This window comes from Zonotrichia leucophrys, chromosome 1A (genome assembly GCF_028769735.1).
Source record: "Zonotrichia leucophrys gambelii isolate GWCS_2022_RI chromosome 1A, RI_Zleu_2.0, whole genome shotgun sequence".
NCBI classification, from domain to species: domain Eukaryota; kingdom Metazoa; phylum Chordata; class Aves; order Passeriformes; family Passerellidae; genus Zonotrichia; species Zonotrichia leucophrys.
The window spans coordinates 13,400,904-13,424,341 of record NC_088170.1 but is presented as its reverse complement, the minus strand read 5'-3'; the positions used below and the strand labels follow the sequence as shown (position 1 = coordinate 13,424,341).

General features: G+C 48.5%; 3 protein-coding genes across 12 annotated transcripts; 2 read left to right on the top strand and 1 right to left on the bottom strand.

Annotated features, from left to right (window-relative positions):
- Positions 1-346: 346 nt before the first annotated feature.
- On the top strand, positions 347-9,237 carry ADCK2 (aarF domain containing kinase 2). The gene is made up of 8 exons (XM_064738121.1): positions 347-1,276; positions 1,930-2,076; positions 3,601-3,729; positions 4,390-4,485; positions 6,273-6,491; positions 7,306-7,434; positions 7,540-7,593; positions 8,186-9,237. Exons 1-8 carry the CDS (start codon positions 347-349, stop codon positions 8,327-8,329), a joined length of 1,848 nt encoding a protein of 615 aa, XP_064594191.1. The 3' UTR covers positions 8,330-9,237.
- A 55-nt stretch (positions 9,238-9,292) lies between these two features.
- Positions 9,293-21,941, bottom strand: LOC135461072 (trichohyalin-like). Of its 9 annotated transcripts, none has more exons than XM_064738093.1 (11): positions 20,751-20,820; positions 19,869-19,930; positions 19,680-19,771; positions 19,322-19,499; positions 17,956-18,184; positions 16,823-17,388; positions 15,950-16,091; positions 14,579-14,823; positions 12,869-13,014; positions 12,180-12,435; positions 9,293-11,375 (listed from the first exon to the last, which is right to left on the bottom strand). In XM_064738093.1, the coding sequence occupies exons 2-11, from the start codon at positions 19,890-19,892 to the stop codon at positions 11,151-11,153; spliced, it is 2,103 nt and encodes a 700-aa protein (XP_064594163.1). In that variant the 5' UTR covers positions 19,893-19,930; positions 20,751-20,820; the 3' UTR covers positions 9,293-11,150. The 9 variants fall into 9 exon arrangements, with proteins under 9 accessions (XP_064594163.1, XP_064594135.1, XP_064594131.1 ...); XM_064738065.1 differs by lacking the exon at positions 19,869-19,930 and adding an exon at positions 21,888-21,941 and having other exon boundaries at positions 9,294-11,375; positions 20,751-21,079; XM_064738061.1 differs by lacking the exon at positions 19,869-19,930 and adding an exon at positions 21,680-21,875 and having other exon boundaries at positions 9,294-11,375; positions 20,751-21,079.
- Positions 21,832-23,072, top strand: NDUFB2 (NADH:ubiquinone oxidoreductase subunit B2). 2 transcript variants are annotated; one of them, XM_064738128.1, is made up of 4 exons: positions 21,832-22,089; positions 22,177-22,321; positions 22,396-22,480; positions 22,990-23,072. In XM_064738128.1, the coding sequence occupies exons 1-3, from the start codon at positions 22,016-22,018 to the stop codon at positions 22,468-22,470; spliced, it is 294 nt and encodes a 97-aa protein (XP_064594198.1). In that variant the 5' UTR covers positions 21,832-22,015; the 3' UTR covers positions 22,471-22,480; positions 22,990-23,072. The 2 variants fall into 2 exon arrangements, with proteins under 2 accessions (XP_064594198.1, XP_064594205.1); XM_064738135.1 differs by having other exon boundaries at positions 22,870-23,072.
- The last annotated feature ends 366 nt before the right edge of the window (positions 23,073-23,438 follow it).

Genomic DNA, 23,438 nt, shown 5'->3' with positions numbered 1-23,438 from the left:
TGTCCCGTGCGGGGCCGGGAGCAGGACTCCAGGATCCCGACGGGTCCCTTCCAGGTCAGGATATTCAGTGTTGTTGCTATGATTCAGAACTGACTGAGGGGTGAAGGCCCCGGCCCAAGCGCGGCCCCTTCCTGCCTGTCCCCGTCCAGCACAGCCCGATCCTGAGGGGACAGCTCGGGTACGCGCCTCCCTCACGGCACTCGCGCTCCCGCCAGGCTCTCGCTGCTGGCCCTTTAAGGGGCGGGGCGCCGCCTCTCTCCGGGGCGCTGATTGGCTGGGCGCGCCCCCCTCCCGCCCCCTGCCCCCGCCGGGGGCGCGCGGGCTGGCGGCGGCGGGAGCGCGCGCGATGGTGGCCGGCAGCGCCGCGCGGCTGCTCCCGCTCCCGCTGCTCGCGCGCGCCGCCGCGCTCCGGCTCCGGCCGGCGCTGCCCGGGCGGGCGGGCCCGGGGCGCTGCGGGCTGCGCGCCGGCCGCTGGGCCGCCCTGGCCTTGGCCGTGCCCGCGGCCGTGCCCGCCGGCACCGGCTGGAAGGAGAGGCCGGGGCAGCGCGGCCCGGCGTGGGCGGCGGAGCGAGGCGCGGAGCGGCCGCCCCGGGGGCTGCTGAGGCGCCTGGGGCTGGTGCTGCGGCTGGGTGTCCGCGCCTGCGGGCTCCTGCTACGCTTCGGGCCGCTGCTGCTGCTCTACCCGCTGGGCCGGCTCTGGCCTGGTTTGGGCGCCCGCTGGCTGCGGCTGCTGCGCAGGGCGGCCGAGGCCGCCGGCCCCACGTGTGTCAAGCTGGGCCAGTGGGCCAGCACCCGCAGGGACCTCTTCTCGGAGGCCTTCTGTGATGAGTTCTCCAAGCTGCACGTCGAGGTGAGCCCGCACCCCTGGGGCCACACCGACGAGCTCTTGAGGAAGGCCTTCGGTGAGGACTGGACGGGCTTCCTCAAGTTCCCGAGCCGGGAGCCGGTGGGCTCGGGCTGCGTTGCCCAGGTGTATAAAGCCTATGCTGACCTCGCCGCCATCGGCGGCTCCCGGGCCCAGGAGCTGGAGCAGCGCTCGGAGCTCAGGTCCGCCTTTGAAGCGTGGCAAGTGTCAGGCTTTAGAGGCCTCCTCGGGTGGCTGAGGAGGAGGAAGAGCAAGGAGATACGGGATGAGAGGAGCAGGGAGGAACTGAGTTCTGCAGGCTGCTCCCAGGGAAGTTCCGGGAGTAGGATGTCCCTTGTGGAGCAGAGGGCCAAGCCACTCCCGAACGCAGACCCGTCATCAGCCAGACATCTCGTGCCTGTAGCCATTAAAGTAAGTCCTGTGCAGAAATGGTAAAGGTATGAACATGGAGCGTGCTGGATGAGGTCCATCCCATGGAGAGGCATAGCTGGCCAGGGCCAGGTAGAACGAGGAGGGATGCTGTCTCTCCTGGTGTCCCTTATCAGTGCTTTTGTTCCAGCCTGCCACAATCCCCAGCTCTTGCCAAACGGAGAGCTCAAGATTTGATGTCGCATGTGGCTACTAGGAATGCCTCCAAGGGCCCAATTTGCATTAAACTAATTAGCATTAAGGTTGCTTGCACCTTCCAGACAGCAAACCTCCTTCTCTGCTCACATGAAGAAATCTGGAATGTATAAGTGCATTCCAGCAAAGTTTATTTAAAGAAACTTTATATTTGAGCAGCTTCAAATACTAGTTAGGGACAGGGCAAGACTGAAAGTGGTGCAAAATGTCTTTGGGTGAGACTGTAGCCTCCAGCACTGATACACTGAATTTGACAATGATAAAATGTTTCTCTATGACCTAATCAATGGCAAAATGGGAATTCTTCTGAGGACTAGCCAGGGAAGCTGGTTGCCTCCTATCCCAATAAACTGGGTTCTGTACATTTGAAATGTATCACTTGAGCTCATTGCAATGGAGTGTCTGGGGAGCTGATGTTGCCACTGCTGGTTCTTGTGCAGGTGCTGCACCCTGGGCTGGTCCACCAAGTGCAGATGGATCTGTTTCTCATGAAGATGGGCAGCCGCATCATTGGACTCCTCCCCGGGTTCAAGTGGCTCAGTTTGACAGAGATTGTGGAGGAGTTTGAGAAGCTTATGATGCAGCAGGTATGTGCCAGGCCATGGTCCCCAGCTAAACAAAACTGCCCTTTGTCTTGCTCTGGCTGCCTCTAACTCTGTTCACACCACTACATTTAAAATTGGTTAGGTGAAGGCTGGCTTGTTCTTTACTTCTGTTCTTTAGTCTAATCAAATCACATAACATTACTCTAGGAAAGCTTATGCGCTCACAAAGTAGCAAAGCAATGAAAAAAAACATCTTTACTAGATCTAAAATTATTTTTTAGACTTTGAGAATAATGTTTAGACTTTGAATGTGTTTTCTAATGGACAGCCTGAACAGCTAGCTAGCTATAGTCAGAGTCCTTTTCGCAGCATTGTGAAAGGTGAACCCTGGAGAGACACCTCTCCTTAGGAAAGAATCTCCAAGCAAGTACTCAGGCATGTGGGTTTTTTCTGTAATTCTACATATGTGTTTGCAGTCTGTACTCACTAGTCATGTTTGTTAGCACTAAGATATATATATATATATATATAGGCATAAATAATGTTTCCACACATTCTCCTCTGTATTATTATCAGACTCATAGTGTCAGTACAATTTTTTAAAAAGATCTGAAAACATCCTGATTGACTAATGTCTTCTAAAGACACACTCCTGGAACATTGTTACTGTTAAACTTACAAAGATCTCACTGCAGGCTTAATTAGGCTTATGTTTCTATGAAATGAGCCATTATCTGCTAATTTCATTTTTGTGTCTAGTTTGCAATGTCTGAAGTTTGTAACAAGCTTTTGAAAACCTTAATTATTCTCTACAATTCCAAAACCTCTGCACAGTAAATCCATGCTGGGAACTGTTACTGTGGTCAGATGTGATTCGAGGTCATTCATACCTGTTTGGCAGAGCTTGGGTGGATGTGCAGAAGACTGAGAGTTAGGAGAACATCTGATAGGCTCATTGTAGCTTTTTCCCTTTGAATGAACAGGAAATATTCCTGGGGTATTCCTCACTGCCAGACAAGGGAGGTGAGGCAAGGTTATCCTGCCTCCTTGAGCAGTAGCAGACAGTAGGAGAGATGCCTTTGTGTCAAGACACTAGATCACTGAAGAACCTGGGCCTGGACTTGGCATAGTGGATTATTTTGTATGAATTACATTAAATTTCTTCCTGCTACAGCTGCCTCTCTGTCAAGTGAGGTTGTGGCTGCAGTTCTTTTACCCTGTCTGCCTGCCTTGCTGTTTGGACAGCAAGCTTCCATTCAGGATAGGATTCAGTTCAGGATCTTGTTGTATTTTTGAATGTAACGTGGTCCTGGTCTATTTTGAGACACCATGCCTCTAGTAAGGCACCAGTATGTCAGAGTTTGGAACCTGGCTGTGCACCATCCATTACCCAGTCTGCTCCTCTTCCATCTGGAGCCTATGAGCCTGCAACCACTCTTACTTTGCTTCCATTCTGGCTTTCTGACTGGTTTTGTTGGTATTGAGTATTGCAACTCACACAGGCTCCTGAAGATCTAATCCCAGCTGATTCTCCTTTCCAACTTGCTTTTCTGTTTGTCCCTTGAGATTGACTTACGCTACGAAGCCAGAAATCTGGAGCGCTTCCGACAGAATTTCCTAGATGTCGATTTTGTGAAGTTTCCAACTCCCCTTTGGCCCTTGGTAACAGCAGATGTTCTAGTGGAAACATTTGAGGTAAGAATTGCAGGGTGTGGGGGCAATGGTAGCAGTGAGAAAACCCCAAGGAGACCATGGCAAGGAGGTGTTTCTTTTTGAGAAGGAGGAATCAGAGGCAGAAGGATGCTTTTTTTTCTTATTTGCTTAAGAAGATTGATGTCCTTCCTTAGTGTCTCTTCCACTCTTTTGTTTGCAAGCAGTGCATCCCTAAAGACAGGTAGCAGACAACTCTGTATAGAAGTGATCACTTGGCCTGAAAGCAGGCAGACTAGCAGTGGGTGCAGCCCCCTGTGCTTTGCAAACCAACACCACGCTTCACCTCTCCTCTGTGCTGGGTCAAAGCAAGGAGCTCAGCAATCTGACACTTTTTGATCCCTGCCTCACTTCCCTTGTGGATGTTTGAGTCACAGACCAAAGCCACTCTCAGGCTTAGTTTTCCTGCATGTGACCCTGGCAAGGGTGTTTCTACCCCTGGAATACCATCTGTCTTTCCAAGGAGCAAACCCTTGGTTCTGTCATGTTCTCCATCACACTAGGTACAGGCTCTTTCTGCCAAGTCCTTTCTAGGGTATCATCATCACCTTCCCCAGGTGGGGAAGGTGGCACCCAGGTGGGAAGGTGGGATGTTTGAAGGTGGGATGCAGGGGGTGTTTGACTCCAGCTCTGTCTCTGTTTCAGGAGAGTGAGCCCATCTCACGCTACCTGCACGTGGGGATTGGCACGGAGCTGCGGCAGAGGCTGGCCAGGATGGGCATGGACATGCTGCTAAAGATGGTAGGCACCTGCCTGGGGCTGCAAGAGAAGGCTGTTTTCCTGCAGAAGCTATTCAGTTTGGATAATCAGACAATGTGGCTAAAGAGAGAACCCATTTGCTTCCTAGCTGAACCTAGTCTGGGTAAAACCTGGGCTGGACTCAGCCCTGCTTAGGCTCTGACACAGAGCTCTGCCACTGCAGGCAGCACACAGTAGGACTGGCCTGTGCACCTTGGTCAGCCTTTGCTCAGGACACCCACTAATCCACTTAATGAATATTCACCTATTACCCAAGTACCTTCAAGTGCACCATTATTAGCAAATGCCATGTGCTCAGCAGAGACTGTGGATGTGACTCAGAGGGAAAACAATGAGCTGATTTCTTAATTTATCGACTCCTCTAAAACTGCCTTTTTGTTAGGGAGAACTAAATCTGGAGTCAAGATTTACAAACGTAGCCAAGTTCAGCTTCTGGCTATCTAGTTCTTCTGTGGCTGAAATAATCCCAAATAGTCTGGAAAGGAGTGTTGAGAGGGTGGTACAAGTGTCTTGTGAGGGGCTGTGAGAACCAGCAGGGAAGAGTTGCAAAGGCTCCTGACAGTACTGAGTGTGTGGGCAGTGCATGTCAGATGAAATGCTGCTGCTCACTGCAGCAGTGTGCTAGGGCAATAGTGAACCTCCAGTTCTGGCTCCAGGTAGTATGACAGGCTCTGAAATAGCTTTTACCACTCAGAACAGCAATGCTGGAACTAGAATAGTTTTATGCTAAGATTGGTTTCAAATTTTAGGAGTAGGAAAGAATTAGAGGGCAGAAACAACTTTATGTCTATAAGCAAAACAAATACCTCTTTCTCGAGTACTCTGCAGTTCTAGTCCCTTGGTGCCCAGGACCCTCTGTTTCAAGGGCTGTAGTAGAACTAGAAGAGGTGCAGAAGAAGGCAGATAGATGATTACTCATGTGGAATGGCTTCCATACCAGAATGGTGAAATAATTTGGACTCTTAAATCTGGAAAGCAGAAAGATGAGTAGCTTATGTCAGACATTATGCAGTCATGAGTGCACGAGAATGAATATGGATCTATTGTGTAGGGTTTCTCAATAAGGAGGACCTAACATAGGCAGAAGTAATTTTTTTCAGGCAACAGCAAAACCATATTTTTTCACACAGCTCTAATTATTTACATGGCAGTTGAACAAATTGATAGGAGAAATCCATGAAATACAAAGCTAATCTCCTTGGGGCAGGAAGTCCTGCAGTCCCAGGTCAGCAGGAGGATTGGGGCAGGGGAAGTACTGTTTGGTTCTTGTTCCCTTGCCAGTCCTTTTTGGTGCTAACTGCTAGCAGAGTCAGAGAAGAGCTACAGAGATTTATTTCCTCTTCTCTTGTTTTCCTTACATTTCAATAGAGTTGTAATGTGGGTGGTGTCGTGCACTAGACAAACGTACCCATTCACTGTAACCTTTGTCACTGAATGGCAAACAGCCTATTCTTACTGCATTGCCCTTTGCTAAGGCCCACCAGTGTGCCCCAGTTTAGGGCAAATTGCCAAAGGGCAGTGCCATTCCCTGCTGGGACTCCTGGCTGTCCTACCTGACCTCTAGCAAACACTGGATTGCTTCACACAGCTCTGCTGACTTCCCGAGTACCCGAGCTGGTCTCCAGCAGAAGCCACCTGCTGTGGTGCTGCCCCATCACTGGTAATGACAGAGAACAGACCACAGACAACCCTCTGCCCTTTGCCTGGGGGCTTTTGGCATCACCAGGTTTGCTTGGAACGAGCTGCTCTCACAATTACCTGTCCTCCAGATCTTCGTTGACAACTTTGTCCACGCCGACCTGCATCCCGGGAACATCCTGGTTCAGGGCAGCGCCCGCCCAGAGCTGTGTGACAGCCAGGTGCTGGAGGTGCAGCCAGCCCTGCAGCAGCTGTGCCTGGTGCTGCTGGACGCAGGGATCGTGGCGGAGCTGCAGAGCGCCGACATGCAGAACTTCCGCGCCGTGTTCACGGCTGTGGTCCAGGGACAGGTGAGGCCCCTCTCCAGCATGGGGCTGGCTGGGGAAGGGAGGTGGCTGTGCAATCTGATGGCCAAAGTGACAGTTTTCTATTTGCCCTTGAAAGGAGCCTTGCTAGCATCGTATCCCCAAACACAGGGATAAGTTGTTCAGCTGCAGCAAGGAGGCTGCCAGAGTGGAGCAATTTCAGTGCCCCAGGAACTAGGAGGTGCTAAATGGGAAGTATTGGCTGCCCCTTCCTGGTTAGGAGTACTTCTGCTGCAAGTTAGGACTGCCTGGGAGCCCCTGTTGCAGGAGCTCTCAGGTTTTGCTACAGAAGAGGGGGGAATGGGTTCACATCTTGATCTGCCCCACATGTTCCTCTCTGCAGCCTTGCTGCTGCAAGGCCCATATGCCTTCCTCCATTCTGCTGTTGTGTCACCATCTATAGAGGAGAGGAAGGAAAACAGGTGTGTGGAGGGGTCTGACCTCTGCTGGGCTCCTCCATGTGAGGAGAACTACATTATCCTCCTCCCCCCTTGAAACTCACTGTCAGATGGACTGAAGAACCCAGTGCTGGTGTCTCCTGTTCATTCTGGAACAAGCATTGTGCTCCCACTTGCCTGTTGCTGTCCCTCAGCTGCAGGGTGAAGGGCTCACTAACACAGCTCAAGAGGGACACGTTCTGTCTCGGTCTGCTGAAGCTTGCCAAAGAATCCCTGCTAAACCTGTGTCCAGGCCCATCCTGTGCTGCCAGGGACACCTCTCAGCTAACAAAAGCAAGAACTGCAAGCATCTCATTGCAAGTCACCAGTGACCAGGTCCTGGTTGTGCTGTTTTTTCTCAGGGGGAGAGGGTGGCAGAGCTGATCCTGCACCATGCCCGTGCCAACCAGTGCCAGGACATCGAGCGCTTCAAGGCTGAGATGGCAGAGCTTGTGACCAAGGTCCGGGGGAACACCATTGCCCTGGGCAAGGCAAGTGCACCCTGTCACAGTCCCACTTACCTGCAGTTCAGCACTGAAAACTGAAACAAAAAAGGTTTTTTGATCAGCTGTTAAAATTCTCCTTATGTATTGCAGCTTCAGGTGGGAAATCTCCTCTCCAGTGTCTTCAAACTACTGATGACCCATAAGGTGAGGTCCTGTCCCTGTCTGCCTTTAATAGCTGGAAGTTCATCTGGGGAGGGAGAACTGCTGGGAGCACACAAGGGGCTAACAAGGAAGGGGACTGACTTCTGAAACAAACTGCAAGGAGAGGAACAGCAGGAATGCATCCAAGTGTTGCAGGCATGCTGTTTCTCAGGTCTTATATGCACTCTGCCAAGCCCAATTTCTGTTTTGGTTTTTTTGGGGTGGGTGTTTTTGGTTTTTTTTTTGTCTCAATACTTCATATAATGGTTGATACTAAAAGGAGTATTTTCGTAACACATAGTTTTTCCTACCTTTTTTATAGTCCCTTAGACTATAGATACCTCCTTATAACTGATTATTTGGGGGACAAATTTCCACAGCTGCAAACAACTTTGGAAATCAAAAGACCTGTGGTGGCTTGAACTGGGGTTGTGAGCCACAGTCCAACTGGTGGAGTTGCATTATAGTTCCAGGTGTGCAAATGCTCCCCAGCCTTTTCCCTTCCCTCCCAGCTTAGGCAGAGCTGGTACCTTGGTTGAAGGGGTACAGAAGACAATAATATCCACTGAGTCCATCCAGTGTGTTGTGGTTCCAGGTGAAGCTCGAGAGCAATTTTGCTTCCATCATCTTTGCCATCATGGTTCTGGAAGGACTGGGACGTTCACTGGACCCTGAACTGGACATCCTGGAGGCAGCCAAGCCACTGCTCATCAGAACTGCAGCTTCTGCCCTCAGCTAGACTCCTGTGGCTGCTGCCCTCTCCCTGTGGTGGGGATTTCCCTGTGCTGTGCTGCCTGGGAGCTGCCACGGAGGAGGCTGAAGGTGAGAAGTCACAGGTACCCCAGGGATGTGGCTGCTCTCCACTAACGCTGCCTGCAGTCATTTCAGCCAAGCATGGCATGATCAGAAGGTCTATTCCAGAAAGCAGGAAGAATTTGCACAATTGGACATTTCCCACTCACTGCATAGGTCTAAGAGCTAATGTGCTCTGGTAGTTTTTAAAAGCATCTTCAGAAAGATGTTAACTGATCAAGTCTGTTTTAAAATACATCAGGTTAAATATTTAATTTACTGACTTACCTGCACTGTGGTATGAGAAATTATGTTCTAGCATCTAAGCAGCACATTCAGGCTGAAGAAGGCCAATAAACCTGTTTGTCTTTTGTACTTTTAACTTCTACTTTTATTGTAGAAGTGTCCTAACATCCTGCATGTAGTGGTCTGCTCTTAGTCATTTTGGATGACAAAACCAGACCATTTAAATTTTTTCTCAAACTTCTGTACTCTAGTACATTAAGATAGGAGTTTGAATTATAAACAGCATAATAAAATATCTACCTAGGCAGAAAAACCTAATTCCATAATAAAAAACAACTTCTGGGAATATTTGTCCTGGTCTTAATTTTTCTGTTTCTGAAACTTAAGAGGTTTCTTTGTTCTGCTCTGTGTGATTTTCTCTACTACCCTTGCTGGTGCTTCCCACTCTACTCAAAACCTTAACTGATATGCAGATACTTAGGGGTTTTTTTCCCAGCAGGTTTCAAACCAGAGCCCAAGGATTTTCCTGATGGATCAAAACCACACTGCAAATGTTTAAAATCAAATAAAGCTAGCAGAAGAGCTGGATTACACGTGGCATTTACAGTCAATTATTTTAATAGCAGTATTAAAATGATTTTATGGCTGCATTTTAATAGTGAGAAATACAGTCTATGAATGATTGGAAATAATGAGGTACTGAATATATTCCCAGACCTACCCTGTGTGAAATAGCAGTAGAGCAGGGTCTCTGCAGTAGTGTCTTCTCAGGTGGTTAAGCAATGAAGAGAAAGTGCATAAGCAGACAATCTGCTGTTTTATGGTGATTATAAAGCAATGATTGATAGCATATAAATGAAGTCTGAAAAATAAGTTTAGATTCAGCTCAGTATATTTCATATACTTTCCTTTAATCACTGCATATTCCATTTCCAAGTGCATAAGGATAAAAGCAGGAGCAGAATTTAACACCTTGTAAGTTTTAGGCTTGTTTCTTTAACTCTAGTTAAGAGTCATAAGCAGGCAGAGCATCGTCCTAACCAGCACAAGATTTTATGTAAAAGAGAACTCAAACAAGAGGAGAAGCCAGCAAACCCCCCAAACATTACCCTGAAGAAAATCTCCATGTGCCAGCAGCACCCACGTTCCCTCAGCAGGGTGTGTGCCAGGTCTGGGGCACAGCCATCCATGTTCCTGCTGAGCAAATTCCAGCCAACTTTCCCAGACACTCAACAGAGTGGAAACTGTTCCAAATGATGGGATTTCAGGTCTAAAATACAAAACTGTGCCTCACACGTAGTTTCCATAATCTGAAGCAAGTTACATTTTTTTCAGACCTTAACATTTTGTTTGTTAAAGCCTTCACCTTCTATTTAAGTTCATCTTTCCCCTTTCTTTTCCTTTAAGCAAAAATCTTAGGATGGCTCACGCATGTACATTATGGATCCTAAAGTTTAAAAATACCCATTTTAGCTATTAAGGTCTCAGAATAGTTTGTAAACATCTGGATGAGAGACCTAACTTGGTCTTTTTAGGGAAAAGCTGAAGGCATAGCCTCTCTATTATCCCTGGAGGAATGCAGTCTGACACTGCTTGGCAACTGCTGGCCATTCAGATTTGGCAGGATTTCAAAGGAGCTCCCTTTTACAAGTTTTCTTCATTTTACTTTTTTCTTTGTTTTTTTTTTTAAGAAACTGCCATTATCACTGTTGCTATATTCTAGAAGGAGGCATAAATTTTTATAATGTGCCAGAAAATGTGTAGCATGTTTCTAAGTGTATACAGAATGTCAGGCCAAATTTAAATTTTGTATCTAGTTTGGTTCTAGGCATTACTTGAAATAAGGTATCACATATATTGTATTCATTTCAGCATAACTCTGTGTAAAATAAGGATATTTCCATATATCTCTGACTGTTTCAGCAAATAAATTGTGCTATGCCCCATTCTCCTTTCCTAAATACCCCTCTGAAATTTCTGGTTACCCAGAGCTGATCATATATATGATCATATATTTACATACATTGTAATTTAGCATAATTCTTTGTAAAATAAAGATATTTCCATATAGCTCTGGCTGTTTCAGCAAATAAATTGTGCCATGTCCATTCTCCTTCCCTAAATACCTGGCTGAAATTTCTGGTTACCCAGAGCTGATCAGTGCATTTCCTGTGGCACAGCCACAGGGAATTCTGTACCTCAGATGAAGTGAGGATGAGGGAACACTTCAGGATGTGACAAGCTTAACCTCCTCCTCCTCTCCTTGGGCACCTCCACTCCCCACAGTGCAATGCACTAAAACCCCTCCTTTGTGATGCAGAAAGTGCCTCTAGATGTGCCCCGCTGCTCCCTCTCAGGGAGAAAGGCAGGTGAAGGACAGAGCAGTGGAAGTGCACTCTGGCTGCAGTGAAAGGGAGATTAGAGACCTCTCCAGGAATCCAAATGCCACCTGTCACACTCTGCTCTGGCACACTGACTCACAGGTGCCACAGCAGGCCCTGCTCACCCTCTGTGCAGCTTCCTTACTCCAGCAGGGATGCCCGGAGCAGCAGGAGCTTCTGTTCCCTGAGGTACTGCTGGAGAGCACGGAGCTTCTGGCCTTCTTTCTCCATCTTCAGATGAGAACTCTCTCTCCTCTGGAACACTCTCACTTTGGCAGCCTGGTGCTGGTTTTGCTGTTTGTCCTGCTCCTGGGATTCTTGTTCCAGCACTTCCTGCCGTGACTGCATTCTGCTCCTCAGCAACTCCTACACAAAGACATTCAAAACGGTACAGGCAGCCTTCATGCCAAATTTCATCCTCACTCTTCATCTCTGCCCAGCTCTGGGGCCTCCAGCATGGACATGGATCCGCTGGAGTGAGTCCAGAGGAGGATCACAAAGATGTTCAGAGGGCTGGAGCACCTCTGTATAGAGCCAGGCTGAGAGCTGGGCTTGTTCAGCCTGGGGAAGAGAAGGCTCTGGGGAGCTCTTGGAGCACCTTCCATTGCCTAAAGCTGGAGAGGGACTTTTTACAAGGTGTGGAGTGATGGGACAAGGGGTAATGGCTTTAAACTGAAAAAGAGTAGATTTAGATCAGATATTAGCAATAAATTCTTTCCTGTGGGGATGGAGAGGCACTGGCACAGGTTGCCCAGAGAAGCTGTGGATGCCCCATCCCTGGCAGGCTGGACAGGGGGTTCTGAGGGTTCTGAGCAGTCTGGTCTAGTGGAAGGTGTCCCTGCCCATGGCAGGGGAGTCGGGACTAGATGAACACAATCCAGATCATCCTACAGTACTATGATTCTCATTAGTCAGAAATGGATATAATCCATGGAAATTAATTTCTTGCATGCAGAAAGACTTCTTTTGTGGCAGAGATAAGGAATTTTACTTTCCACTTTTCATCTTTATACACATGCCAAAAAAGGTTACCCCTTTTTATCTCTAAATGATACAGTTATACTGCATGTAAAACAGGTGAAATATACAAATACTTCAGATATTTGTATATACACTTCCACTGCTGGAAACATGGCAGAAGAAGAAAATAACATCTGGAACTGCCCTTACCAGCCTTTCTTTCTCTTGTTCCCAGCTCCTGTTGTTGCTTTCTGCCTGCAGCTCCTCTCTCTGCAAACGCTGCGTCTTTCGGAGCTGAAGCCTCTGCCTTGCCTTCCTCTCCTCCTCCTCCTCCTCTGGAAAGCAGGATTCCTTCCTGCTCCTCTCAGCCCCAGCAGCCTGGAGCAGTGCCATGTGCTGCAAAGCTCTCTCTTTGTGCTCCAGCTGTTTCTCCAGCCCTTGCAATGTTCTCTGATGCAATCGCTGCCTGTTTCCAAAACAAAATTTCTCAAATTTCTCATAAAGAAAGAGCAATAAAAAAGAAAGTGCATAAGACACAAAGCAGATATTTTGGCAATCTGTGTTCAGTTAACATTCCAGGACTCTTTGTTAGGTTATGAGGATTAAACCTGTGTCCAGAACAGAGGTAGCAAAAGCCCCAAACAGGCTGGGTCTGATGTCAGCACTTTTGGCCTGAGAGCAGGACTGAAGGGAATTTGCCCTTGCAGATAATGCTGTGTACCCACCCCTCACACCTCCAGCACCAACTGCATTCCCAGCAGGGATCCACTGTGACCCCTGTGCAGAGCCCAGCAAAAAGCACCAGGTGGGATGTGCAGGGGCTGAAGGAGAGCAGCAGGGAGCAGATGTTACCAACCTTCCAACCTCTAGCACAAAAAGCAGGCAGTGCCCAGCATCACCTCTGGCTGTCCCTGCCATCTGCCTCTTGCTGCTGCTCCCTCTTCAGCTGCCTCTGTTCCTCTTGCCACCTTCTGTGCTCAATCTTGGCTCTGCTGAAGTCCAGCTCCTTCCACCTCTTCTGAGATGCACCACTAGGGATTGATTTCTGTGAGATAAAATGCAAACTGAACCCTTAGTCCCAGCAGTGTATTTTTCTAATGCACACAAAACCAGAACAGCCCAGTTTTAATGCCACTCCTGAGGCCTAGAAGCTACAAAGGCTCACAAATACTGTAGTGTTGATTCCCATCCATAAAAGTACTGAGGATGATGCTAAAACCTGTAGAAAACAATAGGCTTAATCAACAAACAGGTGCCTGAAAATCCAGTCCTAAGAGTTCTCCACAGGTCAGTAGGTTGTCCTGTTCTGTGTTGAGCCAGTGCTTAAAACTCCCCAGTTTTTGGATCAATTTCTAGTTTGGATGGAAAATCCAGGTTCTGACCATAAAACATTATAAATTCCTTACTAGATTTTATTAGCAAGAGAAATACCTGCCCCCATCTGGCCAAACCCAGAACACTCCTGAATTCTCTGCAGGTATTCCAACTCTTCACCTTTTGTTGTCTGAGATTTCTACCCATGTTCAAGCAGTCTTTGTGTTTCTTCAGCAGTAGCTTCATTTCAATGCTGTAGTGCTGCTGATCTGTGTTTTTAAATACACTGTGCCATGCACAGAGATGAAGGAGCACCCACAAGGCCTCTCTTCACAGCCATAGTGAAATATTTATTGGTTTTTGTACTCCTTACAGTGCCCTTTATGAGGGAAGTGCAAGCAAACACCACCAGACCTTTAGACATGTATTCCAGTTTACATTGCTAGAACTGTGTGGAGCTGGAACAGAGCTCTCCCAAAATATTTCCCTCTGTCAAATGCATCTTCCATCCTCCTATTCCCAAGTGCAGTCAGCATGTTTCTGCCATCAGCTGCTCCTCTGCAAACAGAATGTCTCCTTCAAGGGTTTTCCTGGGGACAACTCAAATACCACAAGCTGGAAAACACTACAGGACTTTCAAATAATGTTCCTGCCAGTCTTACACAGCCTTTTGACTGGTTTCTCTTAACACATTGATCTGTAAGGCTTCCCAGGGGCTGTAAACAGCTTTGTTCTCCAGTGTATTACTATTCTTAGCAAAAAAATGTACCTCGTGGGAGTGTTTAATGACACACACAAGGAGAGATCAAAGAAAGAATCAAAGGTGTTTTGTAGGTGGGAGGTGAACAAATGATGTTTTCCAGCAGGTAAAGTACCACCCTAAGGATCAGGAGACTTCCAGTTCCACCCCTGCCCTAACATGCACTCTTTGCTGTGGGCCTCAGATGCCTGCCTAAACTTTCTCTTTTTTGCTTTCAGTATCTGTAAAAGAGGAGGTTTTTTTTTTTTTTTTTACTATCTAGTAGAGCTGGCTGAGAAGCTTATTTAGAAGGGATTAGATCTAACATACAAAAACACTCTGCCAAAAGTGCTGAGCAAAAAAACCACAAGTGCCCTGTCCTGCACAATGTGGGCTCCCAAGTGGAGTCCTTAAATTTCTATTTATGCATAACCATTATTCTACACAGGCATAATTCCTGTTGCAGCAAAAACCTTCATGGAAGATCAAAGGAGAGAACATTCTCACATGACATAAACAAATCTCCTCATCCTAAGAACTAAACCTCAATACTCACTGTGATGCTTTTGTCCTTCAGAAGCTTTGGGAGATGTGTGGCTCTCCCAGCCAGCAGGGGGGTGGCACTGTGGGGGCTCTGCCCACAAAGAGCTGATCTGATGGTCAGGCTGTCTTTCTCCAGTGACTGATTCACCTGGGCAAAGAAGCTCTGGCACCTGAAAGGAACCAAAGCACTGCTTCCCATGGAAGGGCTCTTCTGGGAATGCTGGACTGGAGCATCTGCCTCTCTGGACTCAAAAAAGCCTTTCAAATAAATAGGGCAAGGACATATGAGAATATGGGAAGCTTATAAAAAGAAATCAAATTAAAAGAACAAAAGGTCTGCTCATATGAAATATATTCAAGCAAGGATTCGATAACATTTTTCTATAAGGAAGTGGGACAGTTTTTAGTCTTCACAAAAGAGGTTCCAGCTTTTCAGAAACAAGCTTGCCATTGCATTTAGGCTAGAGGTTTGGCCTGGGAAACTGAGTTTTGCCTGGTGCTTCTTACAGCTACTCAGGCTAAAGGATTGTTTATCTCACAGGCTGGCATGAACTGCTCTGAGTAAAAATGATAAAGCTTTTGATAGGGCAATGCCTGAGCTCACATCCTGCTGAGAGACAGGAGACATTAACATGGCAAAAGCCCTGCTAACAGAGCTTTTGGGTAAGTGAGAACAGGAGCAGAGTTTGCTCACACCTTCCTGCTAAGGACAGGGCAGCCCTGAGTGGCAGCTGCTGCATGGAATGGTGCTGGAACACCAGCTGGGAGCAATGTGCACTTCTGTTTGACTTTTCATTCTCCCTCTTCCAGCAGTGTCACAAAGCAATAACAAAGAAAGCTTCAGGCTTTCAGATCCTCTCTTAGATGTCTGCAATTGTCACAAAGCTGAGAACAGCAACAAATGGATCAAAATCATGATCCAGTCCCTTTTGGCTGTTCAAGGAACAAAATTCCACTCAGTGACATTATAAAACAATACTTTTCAGCACAGATAAGAATATTGTTTTGCAGAAAAGTCCTGGTGAAATTTTGTTGCTATACACAGTTACTGTTAGTGTTAAAGATTAATTTTGAAAGTAAGGAATTTTTTATTTATACTGAGCTCTATGATATAGGTTAAAAACCCCCAAAAGCTGCTACTGCAGTAGCTGAGCTGTAAAAACCAAAAAATCTCAAGTTCCATCTGAAAATTCTTTCACTTTGAGAGAAGATGAATAATTTCTCAAGCCATAGCACCATTAATACCTATATATAAAGATGGCATTATGGTATTTCTTTGTAAAGCACCAAGAATTATGGTGACAGATCTTTTACATGATGCCATCCTGCACTGATATTATGTGCTAAGTCTTATGTTAGGGTAAAAGAGTTACAGTTTCAATACCATGCTCATGTTCAAAATTAGCTTCAGTTTCAGCATCCTGCTGTCTGCTCTCTGCTTCCTCCTTGTGATCTGTCTCCATTAACCAGCTGTCTGTGTTGACAGCAGCATCCACCACAGCACGAGCCATCTCCCTCTGAGGGGCCTAGAAAGAACAAGAAATGCAACCATAATCCAGACCTGATAAGGAAAAGAATAGGTTTATTTAATGAGTTTACAGCATAAGATCTTAAGTTGTAACTGAAGTTTAAGAGAGAATGAAGAAAAAATGAATTCTGAAAGACAGGCCTGCTCCTGGCATGTGCCAGAATTTGTATTCTAACCCTTGCAGAGCAATGGAGGTAAGTGTGGCAGTAGCTGGTGCACATGAACCTCCTCCTTACTGATCCTCACCCAGTGCCCTGCTCACAAGCACCAAATCAGCTGCTGAGGACTAAATAAGTCTCTTGTGGTCCTTGACTGGGAGAGGGGACACCTCTAACAGGGTGAAGTATGTTATAAGAATCATGCAAGAGACTGCCTTGGTAGGGAACAATCCCTAATGTAATCCCTATCCAGTGTCAAGTCTTCTGACACTTTTCCTTTTTTTGCCTTTACCTCCCTCATACAGAAGCAGAATGTCATATTCTGCATCCAGGGAAGAGGTTCTGGAAGCCTTTTCCAGTCAGGGACAATGACAGATTATTGACAATGACCTGACCCCAGTCAAAGGAAGGCAGTGCAAAGTCTCCCCATTCTTCAGCAGGAAGGCATAAGGAGCAGGCCTTAAACCTCTAGCTTGGCATCTAGGGTAGTAAACTTGCAGTAGCAAAGCAGATAATTACACAAATAGGAGACCATTTATTAACAGAAGAACCAGGGTGAACCATTATTTACCTTCTCAGTTTCTATAACCTCATGGTCCTCTTCCAAACAGGACCTAACATCTGGAATGTTTTCTGTCTCTAATCTCTTCTCTTCCTTTTTCTCTTCCTCTCTGGAAACACTTTTTGAAGAAGCAATCCTCAATTCAGACAGTTTCTGTTCTGTTTTCTTGCTGAGCTTTTCTTCAGTCAGGCTTGCTCTGGGGCTGAAGGTGCTTTCCTGCTGCACTTTGCACTCTGCAGGCTGTGTGTGTTCCCAGGCTCCAAGGCAGCCCTGGGGAAGCGAGGTGCATCCCCAGCTGCACTTTGCACAGGGATGAGTGGAATACAGAACCTCTGGGCAGCAGCCCAGGCCCAGGTGACCCTGTGTGTAGTGCCCTGAGGCTCTGTAACCTGGTGCCACCAGGTAAGGGTAATCCAAGCTTGAATCCACCACCATCTGCCTGGCTGCTAAGGGCATCTGCAGCTCCAGGATGATGCGTTCGCTCAGGGCCAGGGGAATGCGCAGAGCTTGGGCAGAAGACACCTCCTTAGTCTGCCCATTCCAGAAACTCACAAGCACTCCCCTCTCATTGTGTGCTGTGCATATTGGGAAAAAAAAAAAAAAAAAAAGGCAAGTAATGGATTAGCAGCATGTCAATCTGTGTGATTTATCTCATAGAGAGCAGGAGGTAAAAGTAATGACTTGTGTTTCTGTAACAATTTCCATGATTTTATTCTTTACAGGTTTAAAACCTGACTTTTTCCTGAATTTCCTGCAAGGAGACAGCAGATATGAAAAAATCTCACTTGCCACAGCAGGTGAGATTTTACCCTGAAATAGCAGAAAAGCAGACTAACAGATAATCAGGCAACCCTCAGGAGGATCAGGAATGGTTTTTGACTTGTGTTGGCAGGATGCTATCCCAAACCCCAAACTTCTTAGGAAGTTTTGACCCACAGAACCAAGCAAAGGCAAATTCTGTGATCTGCAATAATTCTGACCCTGAAAAGGTGGCTTAGTGCCAACAATAAAAACAGAATGAAGAGAACCCAAGCAGCAGGAGGTAAATTTTCCATGCTGGAGCTTGATCTCTTCCCTGCAGTGACCACCTCCCATGGCAAGTCCAGTGATGCTAAGAAAACCAAAACAGCCAAAGCAGGTACCTAAAGGTGCCTCTGTGTTCTCCACAACCCTCAGCACAGTGCCAGGGCCAAAACGTTTGGCTGGAGCCTCCCATGGTGCCAAGACCCTGTCCCCTGGAGCAAGAGGCTGTCGCCGGGCGTCCTCGTAGTGCACAATGTCACAGAGCGGCGTTTCCTGCTGGCCTCGCTGGGCCCTGCCCTTCAGAGCCCCACTTTGCTCAAACTCAACTAAAAAGCCTTCCCTGGAGCCCTGCAAGAGGAAAACATGTGGTGTGCAAGGCAGTCTGCAAGGTGCAGTTAACAGCAAAGCTTAAGTGCTAAGAGGGAAGAGGCAGAAATCCCAGGAAGTGGAAAGTGATCTGGGAATGCAGCTTTCCTCTTCTACCAGGGTTTCACTGTACTGTGTCCATACCCCTTCAAAAGTAAATAAAAAGCTGGGGCTTAAGGGCTGACAGGTTTTTTCCTCCTTTCACTTTGGAGTTAGATTTTAGTAAGAACACAATCAGCAGGCTAAGGCAGAATCTACCAGGAAAGCCTCCCACAGGAAAAAGAGCAGCCAAAAGAAACTGTGTATGATGCAGTTCACCACAATCAGAAGGATAAAAAACAATCATTCAGCAAACAGAAGGGTAACAAAGCAGTAAAAAGCCACAACTGTCATAAATTTAAATACTTTAATTGGAACCTTCAGCAGCAAGTGAGGGCAAGATCTACTGCCAGAATCTCAGCCTTCTCTGCAGATCTCTGAGTGCACTTACACAAATAATACACAAATAATACAGAAATCAGCTCCAACTGATGTCACTTGTGCCTGTAGCTGTCCCAGTCTGTTCTACCCCACACTGAAGCTCACACACATCCTCACCTATATTAGCACCAAAATTTATTTAACTAACCTGCAAAATGAACTGGATTTTAACAAAACACCTGCAGGGGGGATTTTCTGTCTGGCATCCAAAATCATCTCACAATTCCCAGAAACACAGATGGAAAAGAATGAGGAAAGCTCTCAGTTTGGTAAAGAGGAAGTGGACCCTGGAGACAAACATTTTGGATTACTAGCTGCTCTTTTGCTAACTAACTCTGCTGCTAGGCTGGGCAAAAGCAGACAGTAGGGATAAGGGACCTGTTTTGTCTGTCTCTGAATAAAAACTCATTATAACTACAAAACCAGATTGGTCTCCAGGCTGTTCTTACTTGCAGGACTCCTCACAGCAAACAGCCAGACAGCCCCAGGCAACAGAAGAAAACAGGGTGTGGGAGGCAGCAGTGGCTAGGCATGCACTGTAACACTGGAGGGGCAACCCACAGCAAGGGTGACTATGGGAAAAACAGAAGAAAAAAACCCATACATGCTCTTCCAGCCATGTTCCCAATCAAGAGTTACCTCCACCTCCTGGACAATGTGGCCCAGGTAGTAACAGCCATCAGTTTCTCTCCTGGCCAGCACACGAGCCCCCCTCAGCACACGGGAAGCCTCCAGGGACAAACCCCTGAAATTCCTTTTGGCTGAGGGTATCAAGGGCATGCAAAAGGGACCTGGGTTCCAGGCACAGACATGACAGCTGTGGAAAATGAAAATACAAGAATTAATGGAAAGCTCAGCAACAGACACTGCAACTTACTGCAGTGCAAACAAATTAAATCAACATGGGACAAAACCCCCACCCTGCAATAACTGTCCTTATTTCCCAGCTTTTCCTTCTCTGCTTTTCCAGTGACCCACCTATAGATTATGAGCTTACTGTGTTACTGGACATCTTGGCAGCAGAGAGCTACAGGAATCTTTATTAGCTGTGTGGCAGCACTGGACATGTGGGATGGATGTGGAGCTTACCTGGAAGGGGGAGGAGAAGATGGAAACAGAAAATGAGCATGATTTTTGAACATTTAAATCATTAAACAGGAATATTGTCTACAAAGTTGAAATTTACTTTCAGTTTATTACTTCTCTTCATAATTCTTCCTCCATGTCTTATGGTACTATGCTGCTTATCTGTAAATTCATCACAAATGGTTTTGATTTTGAAAAAAAGTTTGAAAAGGAGGAACATTAAAAAAAAAAAACCTGAAGAAGTATATGATAAACCCCCCTTGCACCTGGTTTCTATTCAGCAGCTGGGTGTGTAGCAGGGGTGGGCAGCCAGTGGCCACATGTGCACTGCTGCTGCTGACACAGCTTCCAAGCCCCCTGGCAAACAAAGCTGAAAGGTCAATGAAAGGACCTGAAGTCAAGGCAGAGTGAAGAAAGTGGGAGCTCAATCTAGGGGGACAAATTTGCCTCTACAGGTCAAAGCCAGCAGTGGAGACATCTGGCCTGAATGAGATGGGAAACATGGGATGCTTGAAACAAGGACACAAGGACAACAGAACGCCAGGGACTCCAAGGCACAAGGACAAAATACAAGGCAGTTGGAAGGCAAAGCTGGCAATAAAATGATGAACTTTGTATCACATCATTCAGCTTTTATGGAAAAACATAAACTCAGTATGGAGCACATTGCAGGGTTGGAACATGTTGCACATCGTAAGTAAAAACTGGCTGAAAAGTTTGCTGCTATTCCTTGTAAACTGCTGCTGAAAATGGCTCAGAGGAGCAGGGAAATTAAAATTCCTTAACTGCAAGGCTATCCACTGCTGCTTCAGCTGAGGATGTTAGGTGTTCGGGGTGTTAACAAATGGAGAAGGTATTATTGCTTATTTAAAATACCTTCAGGAGGGTCACAGAAAGTCTTCTCCAGTTCTTTGTGGAGTGTTATCCAATAAAGATTCAGGAGGAACTACAAGTGTGGATTAATCTTACATTGGCATCATACCTTGTCAGGAGGAGTAGGGGTGTGTTGCATTCCTTGAAGGGACCCTCCTGATAGTGTAGGTACTTTCTCCATTATTTTTTGCTTGCTTCTTTTGTGATCACCTCAGTGTCCCATAAGGCATACCAATATGCGTTACTGGATGCAATGGGTTCTCCACAAGAAGTTGGCACAATTCCTCCAGCCCTTGCTCTGCCATATACCGGTGAACAGATCCACCCACTGGCGGGCTGGGTTTTCCATCCTCCTCAAAGCGCCGCGACTGAAACCGGGCTCAGCTCCAGGAACACTGCTGAGCGAGCAATAGACAGGCCGGCACACCACTGTAACACCTGTGGGAGAGGGAAAACGGGAGAGAAGAACAAAACTCTCTCAGATGCTCAGGTGGGAATTCTGTACTGGCTATTCTATGCCGAGGGATCATCCCTGTGTTCCCGCTCCGGCTGCCGGCCCAGAGAGCGGGAAGAGGCTCCGCACCAGCGGCTTCCTCCGGGACAGCCCGGCCCCGAGGGCGAGTCCCGCGTCCCGGCCCTGAGGGGGAGCCCCGCATCCCGCTCCTGCCGGTGAGTCCCGCATGCCGGCCCTGAGGGAGAGCCCCGCATCCCGGCCCCGAGGGAGAGCCCCGCGTCCCGGCCCTGAGGGCGAGTCCCACATCCCGCTCCTGCCGGTGAGTCCCGCATGCCGGCCCTGAAGGAGAGCCCCGCATCCCGGCCCCACTGGGACACCTCCCGTGCCCCACCACCGGACTGCTTGGGCTGGACTGCCGGGCTGCCCCGGCTTGGACATCGGGAAGCGCTGCTCCTTCTGCCCCTTAAACACCATCAGCTGGAGCCACCTTCTCGCCCCGCCCCTCCAAAAAGCAGCGGCCGGGCTGGGGAGCTCGCCCCGCTCTGCGCCCCCCGTGGGCGACGCCAGCTTTAGGGAGAACTCACGGAAAACTCGCCCGTGGTGCCGCCCCGGCGCTCCCAAGTGCTGAGGGGAGTGAGGGGCAGATGTGCGGGGGCAGTGCGTGCTGTCCCCCGGCGCCAGGACCCTTCCGTGCCCCGGGCCAGCTCCTTTCCCGGGATACCCCCGAGCCCTGGGCTCTCTCCGTTTCCCGGGATACCCCGGTGCCGCGGGCTGTCTCCAATCCCGGAATACCTCCGAGCCCCGTGCTCTCTGTTTCCCGGGATACCCCGGTGCCGCGGGCTGTCCCCGCCCCGGAAGGCGGCGGCCGCGCCAATCGCCGGGGCCGTTGCTGGGCGGTGCGGGTGACATTGGGCACGGCCATGGTGGTGGCGGCGCTGGGCCGAGCGGCGGGGCGGCTGCTGCGGACCGGGGCCGCCGTGCCCGGGCGGCGGCGGTGAGCGGGGCGGGCCGGGCAGCGGGGCAGGCGGGCGGGCCGGGACCGGCGGGGCCCGGAGTGAGGCGGGGCCGTGCTGTGTTGCAGCGCGGGCGGCGGGGTGCACATCCCGCCGCGGTACCGGCAGTTCCCGGAGCTGACGCGGGCGCAGGTGATCCGAGGCGAGGCGCTCACCGGCTTCATGTGGTTCTGGATCCTCTGGCAGTTCTGGCACAACTCGGACATGGTGCTGGTGAGGCCGGCGCGGCCGGGGGCGGGGGGCGCGGGCCGGGCAGGTCGGACACCTCTGACGGGCCTCTCTCGCAGGGACACTTCCCGTATCCCGACGCTTCGGCCTGGACGGACGAGGAGCTCGGCATTCCCCCGGACGATGAGGAATAGCAGCACACCGGTACGGCTCCGGTCACCTCTCCCCGCTGGTCCCGCTGCAGGGAGCCTGCTCCCAGCACTGCCCAGGGCAAACCCGCCCAGCCTCGGCGCTACGCGAGGCCGTGTCCGCTCTGCTTATGGCCTTCACACGCGTGTCTTGGCTCTCTAAGACCAGGGAGCCCGCTTTTGGCAAGATAAGGCTGCACTGTAACAACCGAGTTTGTTAGGAGGTGTAGCTTACCTGGTTCCGGTTCTAAATTATTTTGTTAATGCTGTTGTGTAGACTCAGCATTATCTAACTTCAAAGACAGGCTCTGTTTCTAGAGACACCTGTCCAGATGTCCCCTTAAATGTTTTAGGCTTTTGCTTGTTTCCGGTTCTTTTTTTAAGCTTTTGTGTCACACATTACAGCTCTAAACCAAAAGCTCCAACTACCGCTGAAGGGAGCATTGAGGATGTTCTTCTTCTGCTCTGCGTGGTGGGGAAATGATGAGCAAAACGGTTCTCAGGTTTTTCTTCTGTTATTTTCAGGTTCCTGGAACTAATTGAGGCCCCTGGAACCAAATCTTTGGCTCCTGGGTCCTTATGTGAATAAAACTGTAAACAAAGCCTAAGCTGAACTGTATTTTTTTCCTGTTTTAAGTAGAATTCTTGGAAAATGACCATGACAGCTTTAAAGTCATGGTACACATGAGCTTCTGTAATGCCTGCTTGATAGAGAATGTGCTTGCCCCAAGAAACAAGGTCCATGAGTGCATGGCAGGTAACAGTCTTATCAGTTAAGGCTCTGCCAAATAACCAGTGAAGAGGTGAGGGGAAATTGCCATAGAAGCAGGAGAATTTACCCAGAAAGAGAACCCAGACCAGTGGGTGCCAGGCTTTTCCCAGGATGAAGGAAAACTCCCCCATGGTATGTAAAAGTTCAGAATAGTAAAAAAAAAAAAAGCTTTAGGGCTCAGCACAGCAGTCAAGGAGGCAGT

Coding starts and splice junctions, on each gene's coding strand:
- ADCK2 (XM_064738121.1), top strand. CDS start 347: ATGGTGGCCGGCAGCGCCGCGCGGCTGCTCCCGCTCCCGCTGCTCGCG. Junction 6,492..7,305: donor CGGCTGTGGTCCAGGGACAG/GTGAGGCCCCTC, acceptor GTTTTTTCTCAG/GGGGAGAGGGTGGCAGAGCT. Junction 7,594..8,185: donor AACTACTGATGACCCATAAG/GTGAGGTCCTGT, acceptor TTGTGGTTCCAG/GTGAAGCTCGAGAGCAATTT.
- NDUFB2 (XM_064738128.1), top strand. CDS start 22,016: ATGGTGGTGGCGGCGCTGGGCCGAGCGGCGGGGCGGCTGCTGCGGACC. Junction 22,090..22,176: donor GCCGTGCCCGGGCGGCGGCG/GTGAGCGGGGCG, acceptor GCTGTGTTGCAG/CGCGGGCGGCGGGGTGCACA. Junction 22,322..22,395: donor ACAACTCGGACATGGTGCTG/GTGAGGCCGGCG, acceptor CCTCTCTCGCAG/GGACACTTCCCGTATCCCGA.
- LOC135461072 (XM_064738065.1), bottom strand. CDS start 20,822: ATGGAGAAAGTACCTACACTATCAGGAGGGTCCCTTCAAGGAATGCAA. Junction 16,092..16,822: donor AGGTTATAGAAACTGAGAAG/GTAAATAATGGT, acceptor TGTTCTTTCTAG/GCCCCTCAGAGGGAGATGGC. Junction 14,824..15,949: donor TAATTTTGAACATGAGCATG/GTATTGAAACTG, acceptor TTTATTTGAAAG/GCTTTTTTGAGTCCAGAGAG.